Raw genomic sequence first — 8,910 nt, forward strand, 5'->3', positions numbered from 1 at the left:
AATCACAGAAATCTTGCAGAGCTCCAAAGTACACTTTACAAAGATTCGTATGAACACGCTGCAACTGGATCTGTAACTGTTTTTCTTAAAACACCTATTTTTGAACATCACCAATTTGACATTGTACGATTTCTCATAAATGATGATAGATAAATGGCTGTTTTTTTTACTGACACCGGAGGTTCCATTACTTTGACGTGAAGAAGAAAAATAATTGCTCTATTTTCATTTTGGACCTTTAATCCCAGGAAAATGGCCATAACTCAAAAACCGTTGAGGCCTTGACGCCATCTTGTTCATGGCCAACTGCCCATTATGCCAAACTTATGCTTACCAAGTTTCGGCTTCAAAATATTTTCCATTTAGGAGATAAGGCCACGTCGTGATTCGTGATGTTTTGTACATTTGCAATATGATTCCATTCGCACTCTTGTGGGATTTATCGGAACAGCGGAAAAATGACCAAAATTTGATTATTTTATCAAACGGAAACCGAATGTCCGAGAGAGTTCGTTTGATGACATTCCGGAAGATCCGGCCCTGCCGCATGGCCCGACGCCGTCCGCAAATTTTACAAACGTTTTCGGACGTCTAGTAAGGGACCGTACATTTGCAATGTGGTCTTTCTCACTAACCATATGGCGAATGTCAAAATGTTCCCTTATTAAGGTATGTAAGGAGTATTGTTTGGTAACTACAATTCCTAGGTAGGTACATTTTTCTGAAGAAACTTAACTGGGAGATGTTCTAGCCAGGAGGTGTTTTGCGACCGTATGGGCATTAATTCACTCTTGTTCCAATTTGTTCTGTATCCCGAGAAGGTACCAAATAAATTGATCACATCAAGAATAGCTGGGATACTAGCCTTGGGTTCTGTTACATAGAGGAGGATGTCATCTGCGTATAGGGAAATCTTATTTAGAGTATCTTTAGTATTATACCCGTGTATTGCTGCATGAGATCTAATCGTCTGAGCGAGCGGTTCAATAATTAGGGCGAAGAGCATAGGCGATAGCGCACAACCCTGCCTTGTCCCTCTGCAAAGGTTCAATCGGGGTGAAAATGATTGGTTAGTGAATATTCTGGCACATGGGTTCCTATATAAAAGCTGGATCCAATTTATGAACCCATCTCCAATATTAAATTTATGTAGGACCTTGAATAGATAGGGCCACTCAACTTGGTCAAAGGCCTTTTCGGCATCAAGAGATATGACGGCAAGGTCTACGTTGGGTAACCTCTGAGAATACATAATGTTGAAGAGGCGCCTGAGATTGAAGAATGAGTTTCTGTTAGGGATAAAGCCGGTCTGGTCCGAATGGACCAATTTGCCAATTAAAGTGCTAAGCCTGTTTGCCAGAGTTTTAGCTAAAATCTTTTGGTCTGTTTTAAGGAGAGATATTGGCCTGTATGACATCCTCACTGGCCTGAACCAACATTTTGTGCAGGTAGGGAGAGAGCATGTTGCTGAATGTTTTATAGAATTCACCAGGGTATCCATCTGGGCCCAAGGTCTTGCCACTCTTTAGAGATTTCATTGTTTCTCGAATTTCATCAAGAGATATTTCCTTATTCAGGAAGTTAAAATCTTCCTGGTTCAGGGCAGGAAGATTACATTCCTCCAAAAATGTTTGCATAATTAAGGGGTTAGGATCCGCTTTAGATGTATATAGAGTCTCATAAAATTGACGGAATCTGTCATTGATGTCTTTGGGGGAAGAGAGTAATTCCCCAGATGCAGATTTAACTTTGTGAATCATTCGGTCACTCACTTTTTTCGAAGTTGTCTGGCGAGTAATTTGTGTGGTTTGTCACCTAACTCAAAATATTTGTGCTTGGCATAGAGAAAATATTTAGCCATTTTCGCTGAGATAATCTGATTATATTTAAATGTTAAAGAGGTAATTTTTTAATGTTTCTCCATAGATGGATGCTGCTCCAGTTTCAACTGTTCTAGGTTTTGGCCTTTGTAGGGATTTTTTCCTTAGCCACCATGCTTCTACACCTGCATTGCTTGCTGTTTGGGATTTTAGGCTGGGTTTCTGTACAGCACTTTGAGATATCAGCTGATGCACAAAGGGCTATATTAATACATTTGATTTGATTTGCTTTTGACCTCGGCATTACTCTGGACCCTCATCTCTCTTTTGACAAACACATCAAGAATATTTCAAGGACAACTTTTTTCCATCTTTGTAACATTGCAAAAATCAGTAATCTTTTGTCCAAAAATTATGTAGAAAAACTAATACGAGCTTTTGTTACTTCTAGATTAGACTACTGAAATGCTCTACTCTCCAGATACCCGGATAAAGCACTAAATACAATTCCGTTAGTGCTAAACATGGCTTCTGGAATCTTGACTAGAACACCAAAATTGTATGAAATTACCCCAGTGCTAGCCTCTCTATACTGGCATCATGTTAAGGCTAGGGCTGATATCAAGATTTTACTGCTGACCTGCAAAGCAATACATAGGCTTAATCCTACCTATCCCTCCGATTTGGTCCTGCCGTACACATCTACAGGTACGCTACGGTCACAAGACGCAGGTCTCCTTATTGTCCCTAGAATTTCTAAGCAAACAGCTGGAGGCAGGGCATTCTCCAATAGAGCTCCAATGGTCTGCCTATCGATGTGATCCCCTGTCTTATCTGTCTTATCTGGTGTCCTGTGTGGATTTAAGTATGCTCCCTCTAATACTCTCTCCCTCCCCTCCCGGAGGCCCTGAGCCCTAGGATCATGTCTCAGGACTACCTGGCCTGATAACTCCTGACTGTCCCCAGTCCACCTGGTCGTACGGCTGCTCCAGTTTCAACTGTTCTGCCTGCGGCTATGGAACCCTGACCTGTTCACCGGGCATGCCACCTTGTCCCAGACCTGCTGTTTTCGATTATCTCATTTGATTTGATTTGGGCGCTCAGGGTCACATCTAGCTAAGAATTTAACTCCAATATTTGCCATACATGAGTTACATGAGTTACATGAGTTCCCTTCCTTCCAGTTCCCTTCCAGTGATGTTGCCTATATACTGAAGAAGGAGGTCAGTAAATGGGTGGGTAACTTTGAACTACAAATCCTATCATCCAATCTCTCAAGTGACCCCATGGAACCCTAGCATCACTTGAAGCTCATTGGTGGACTCGATAGGAAGGCTGTGGTCAGCTATGTCCAGGAGCCTTAGGAAAATGTCACCAGAGTTGCTTCCCTCTGATTGGCTGATTTGATTGTCACCTCCAACCTCGGCCTTCCAAGATTGGTCCACACTGCAGCCCTCTGAGATATAAAATAAAGGATGGAGCAGGACACACAAGTCAACTCCTTCCCTGAATTGCACCTTCACTTTTCTAACCACATGTCCCTTACATTTAACATTTACATTTATATTTACATTTTTACATTACATATTTACATTTTTACATTACATATTTACATTTTTACATATTTACATATTTACCTTACATACCACGTTTGCATTCCCGGAGCCCCCCAGCATAAAACCTAAAAAGCCCTGATGTGGGGAGTGAGTCTACTCTTTAGTCATTATAGACTAGACAGACGATTTTATTACAGACATAAATACTCCTGTTTAATAAGCTGTCAAGGTCCTAGGCTGGTGTGGTAACACATGGTCTGCGGTTGTGAGGCCGCTTGGACGTACTGCCAAATTCTCTAAAATGACGTTGGAGGTGGCTTATGGTAGAGAAATGAGCATTTCATTATCTGGCAACAGCGCTGGTGGACAGTCCTGCAGTCAGCATGCCAACTTGAGACATCTTTTGTGACAAAAATGTACATTTTAGTGGCCTTTTATTGTCCTGATATGCCACACCTGTCAGGTGGATGGATTATCTTATTACAATGAGAAATGCTCACTAACAAGGATGTATACAAATTTGTGCACTTTGAGAACATTTCTGGGACCTTTTATTTCAGCACATGAAAAGACTTGACATATTGCGTTTATATTTGTGCAGTATAAATGGCTCAATATTACTTTGACAGTAAACGATACCATCCTAACACCGCTCTGGGGATGGTAACATTGAAGGCAGGGGTGCCCCACTGGCAGGTAGGGAAAATAGGTGGGACACTGCATGTATAAGGCCTATGCCATCCTGCAGAGAACCCACACCAAGACCTTGAGGTAAGACATGAACCTCACACAGGATGATCTGAGATTAAAAAATGACATGACATGATCCCGGCTAGATTATGAAGACAGTTGGAGTAAAGGATGTTTAAGTAGAATGAGTATCATTTTCTAGTATAAAAGATCGGTGAAGAATCCAGCTGCGAACTGGTCCGTTTTTCACAACTTGGGAAGCTCAAGAGAGACGGTGTGGCCACATTACCATAACGCTGTTTATATAATAGCCTCAGATATGTTTACATCTAATTGTTGTATAAGCTGAATGAGTGAGTATGATACTGTTTGTATAATTGTGTAATATGATTGTGGACTGTTTAATGAAGAAAAATACAATTCCCTTTTGATTTGAACTAAATCAGAGGACCGCCCCTGAGCCCAGTTAGGGTCAGACATCCTGGGACAGCCCTCTTCGGCCCTTCCGAATAAAACCCCCACTCGGGTTTTCGATCAGCAGACCATGTTTTTCTCCATTAGGGGAGGACAAAGGTTGTAGACCAAGCTTATCTCAATTACGAGAAGGTTGTAGAATCTTTTAACCATACCACGTGGTTAAACTCTTAGACTATCGATACCGACAGAATGAGAATAAGTCTGATATTAATTACTAGATTGCAGCTAGGAATTCGGTATCATTGAACGCAAAGTATGACAACCGCCGAAACATCCATTCTATAACGAATGTCACTTTGTACTAGCCCCTCTAACCAAGACAGAGAGACGGACAAATCTACGAAAGACAAACTTTTCACCAGCGATCAAGACGACACACTGAGCGTAAATATATATATTGATTGCAATTGTTCCCGAATAAGTGAGCGTTCATGTGTAAAGGATTAGCATTTGAATTATAATTAACTGACTTCTTAGTCGACCCCCCATTTCCCTTTTGTCTAACAAGCCGGGTCAGCCTGCTAGGGAACATTCTATCATTTCATGTTACCACATTTACCAAGTTTGTTTATGCATTTCTGTGAATTACTTAGTAATAAATAAAGACAATTGATGTATGGATGACTCAGTGAAGACTGGGTTCGTACAGATAAGCAACAATTTACGACGTTTGGAATTCGACTCTCATGAGGTCAAATAAATAAATCATTAATCAGAAGACTATTGATCAGGAATGAAAATATCTGAAAGGTTATATTGGGAAATTATAACTTTGTAATCTGAATACTTTCCTTGGTGCCCCAACTTCCTAGTTAGTTACTCGATTTCTACTTAATCATTTAACTAAGAGAATCTTTAATATAAACGAAGGCTTCGGTTAATGATAGTAAAGACGACAGGACCATGATAGTTCGTTGGTAATGTGACACCAAGGAACTTGAAGCTCGCTCTGTTGATGTTAATGGGGGCTTGTTTAGCTCGCCTTTTCCTGTAGTCAACGATCAGCTCTTTTGTTGTGCTCACATTGAGGGAGAGGTTGTCCTGGCACCACACTGCCAGGTCTCATCATTGTCAGTGACCAGGCCTACCACTGGTGTTGTGGTGCACCTCAAACTTGGTGTTGGAGTCATGTTTAACCACGCAGTCGTGGGTGAACAGGGAGTACAGGAGGGGCCCAAGTGTTGAGGATCAGTGTGGCAGACGTGTTGTTGCCTACCCTTACCTGGGGGCGGCCCGTCAGGAAGTGCAGGATCCAGTTGCAGAGGGAGGTGTTTAGTCCCAGGGTCCTTAGCTTTTCCAACCACACTGTAGCTGGGAAACCAGTCACCCTCAAATGGTGCACCTTTAGCCCCTTGTCAGCTACACTGGGGTGGAACTAGTGAAAGCAATGTCCAAAAACTTGATTTTCAAAAATAACTGGAAATTGAGGAATCTGCTTTTAAACTGATGCACCCAATGTGGTAGGATTCTGACCCATATTGCAACAGACTAGATGGAACTACCAAAGCCTTCATTTCTACACTGCTGGGTTGACATTTGCTATAAAGCAGTCACATTAAAATGTAGAAAATCCATTTTGGCCCCAGTGTAGTGTTCACGGAACTACGCTATTCTATTGAATCCCACATTCATCCAACTCAAACCTTGCCTCATTATTACAAACTTCAATTTTCCCCTGAAGTTCTACCCATTGATATGAAATGCTGAGACCAGACCATTCAATGCCTTTCACATTTTATTAAGCCAAAGAGTGCAGTAGATCTTCACATTCGTTTGCTGGTCCTCTTGTATGACATGCCAGACAGAGTCATGGTCTGAAAAGAGAAAGCATCTGTAATCATTACACTCAATAAATCCATGCCAGTACACTATGCTTACCAAACCGGACACGCTCGTTCTCACATTGATTTTGTTCACCCACACTAGAAGCGATCAGGACATGCAGGTTGAAATATCAAACTCCGAAACAGTTATATTTGGGGCAAAAAGCATTTCATATTTATGGCAATTTAGCTAGCTAGCTAATTTGTCCTAGTATATAAACATTGGGTTGTTATTTTACCTGAAATGCACAAGGTCCTCTACTCTGACAATTAAGCCACAGAAAACCGAATGTTTCTCATCATCTCGCCTCCTTTATATGGCGGTTGACAACCAACGTTACAACTGACCAGAGTGTGGACCTTAAAGTTAATCTTTCAATCACCCACATGGGTATATGCTCCTAAGAACCAACGAGGAGATTGGAGAGGCCAGACTTGCAGCACATCAAATAGAACCAATTTCTATTTTAGCACCTGGCCACGCAGATGCTTGCTGAGGCGCGCGAGCAGTGTGGGTGCAATGATTGAATAACACGTACGTTTATTTTGCGACGCGAGCGGTGGGGTCAGCATGTAATTAGAACATCGGCGGCAGCAAACTGTTGAATTGCGTTCACGGCACTGTCATAGACTAACCATTTTGTTAATGGTATAAATTAACCCTGAAATTGTGTCGCTTCGTGAAACCCCCAGCCATATGCCCCAGACTCACGTTGACGAGGGTGTTTGCGTCTGTAAGTTCTGTGACATATTCGATCCCATTCAGGATGGCCGTCAGCTTGTTACCTTCCCTCATCACCACAGACTGAAACAGGAGAGGTCAACGGTTAGATCTGAAAGCAGTGGTCACCAACTAGGACCAATTTAACAGGCCCAAGTTGGATGGCCATATATGGAGAAAAAGAGACAGTGTGCATCAGGTGTGTGAGTTGGTTTTGAGACGCAACTGTGCGCCCAGTCCCTGGAGAGCAGAGGAGATTCTGCCAACGAAAGTCAGTCCAGTTAGATACTGGCTGTATATGTAGGGAGATGGATAAACCCAGGCTACATGTATGAAACTCATGGTTGGGTTGTGACATGCGCCACCCACATTGACCCTCTCCCCGGTCGGCGACTCGAGCTCCGTCTCCTGGCCAATGGTGAAGGAGTTGGTGAGGATCTTTGTCCCCGTGGTGACAGTCACCTTGAAGTGGTCTCCAGTCTCCTCAATCTCAGAGATGCTCTTGATGTCTTTGCCCTCTTGGATAAGCTCATCAGGGAGACCTACATGTGTGCGGCAGCGAGAGAGTCATACGGTGCTTTGTAGTACTACAAAAAGTAAATGAATTATTACTACTGAAGTAAAGCGCTGATGCACTATAATATGGCAACACAATGATCTGAATGCATTCCCAGCTTGCACATAACATTCTGAGGACCATACGTTTTAGGGCTTGGTTATTTTGCAGACCACATTCTGCCAATGGTGCAGGACAGGTGCTTGGCTTTGGAACATTCTCATTAAGGAAATTGACAAAATGTTATTTTCTTGGCATTTCATTATTTGATCAGAATATTTCCTGAAAGTTCAAAAATTTAATTTAAGGTAAAGTTCGAGGAACATTAGTCATTTTACATTGGGAATGTTCTCAAGTTGTTCAGCTGACTTTAAATATTCTCCTGTGGGAATGTCAGTACCTCAGCATAATGTTCTGTAGGTTCTCATAGTTACAGTTAAAGTCATGTTCTCAGAACACTAAGAACTTGCCATACAAAAACAACATTAATCAAAACACATTCCGTTCTCAGCTTCAACAAACGCCATCTTCTCTTAAGTGTGTTGGCCACACCTGATCTTAATGAGTGCTTGTTCCTGTTGAAATGGTCTGAATAGATTAAAGTTATCCACTTTCAATGAGTTACAAAACTAATGCATGACAACTCCATCCTGGTGGCACAGTGGATTAATTCCACGGATAGAGGACAGAAGAGCATAGGTTTGAATCTCAATGACACAATAAATTATTAATGCCTAGGCAAATCATTTAACAATCCCATTGGTGCTGGAAGTTCAAAATAGTTAGCCCAAACCAAACTAGCGGTGTTAAGTTCAAAAAATATATATAAATTTGTTGTTAAATCTAACACCATTTCAAGTACCCATTGCATTAGCAGTCACCATTGATCTTCATTACTGAAAGGACTACGACTTCTGAAATGTACACCCCAAGTCTAATCAAATGTACAAACCCAACTGCAAGACTTACCAACAGCCTTCATGAAAGACTCAAAGTTGTCATGTGACTCCATCTGGTATTTCCCTGAGAAAGACATGGTGACTATAAGACAGTGACAGTAGAGTCAGCCACAGCTCCCTGCTTGTCTTTATACCCCCATCTATCCAGCCCTGCACTCATTAACTAACTAAAGGTGTCTACAATTGAGAACCCCTCCCCTCATATCTTCCCCACTACTTGCCTGTAGGCACAGATCTAGGATCAGCTTCCCAGCCAAGGGCAACTAATCTAGATCGCAATGGTCAACTTTATTATATTCCACTTCTCA

The 8,910-nt window shown here is 41.9% G+C and overlaps 1 protein-coding gene across 1 annotated transcript; it reads right to left on the bottom strand.

Annotated features, from left to right (window-relative positions):
• Nucleotides 1-6,306: 6,306 nt before the first annotated feature.
• Nucleotides 6,307-8,679, bottom strand: LOC135553614 (fatty acid binding protein 1-B.1-like). The gene is made up of 4 exons (XM_064985615.1): nt 8,613-8,679; nt 7,457-7,629; nt 7,079-7,171; nt 6,307-6,357 (listed from the first exon to the last, which is right to left on the bottom strand). The coding sequence occupies exons 1-4, from the start codon at nt 8,677-8,679 to the stop codon at nt 6,307-6,309; spliced, it is 384 nt and encodes a 127-aa protein (XP_064841687.1).
• Between the last annotated feature and the right edge of the window lie 231 nt (nt 8,680-8,910).

This window comes from Oncorhynchus masou, chromosome 1, assembly GCF_036934945.1.
Source record: "Oncorhynchus masou masou isolate Uvic2021 chromosome 1, UVic_Omas_1.1, whole genome shotgun sequence".
Taxonomy (NCBI): Eukaryota; Metazoa; Chordata; class Actinopteri; order Salmoniformes; family Salmonidae; genus Oncorhynchus; species Oncorhynchus masou.

What these genes read in the sequence shown, in the direction of transcription:
- LOC135553614 (XM_064985615.1), bottom strand. Translation starts at nt 8,679, where the DNA reads ATGTCTTTCTCAGGGAAATACCAGATGGAGTCACATGACAACTTTGAG. An exon ending in GTCTTTCATGAAGGCTGTTG is followed by an intron (nt 7,630 to 8,612) that starts GTAAGTCTTGCA and finishes GCACACATGTAG; the next exon opens with GTCTCCCTGATGAGCTTATC. An exon ending in ACGCAAACACCCTCGTCAAC is followed by an intron (nt 6,358 to 7,078) that starts GTGAGTCTGGGG and finishes TTCTCTTTTCAG; the next exon opens with ACCATGACTCTGTCTGGCAT.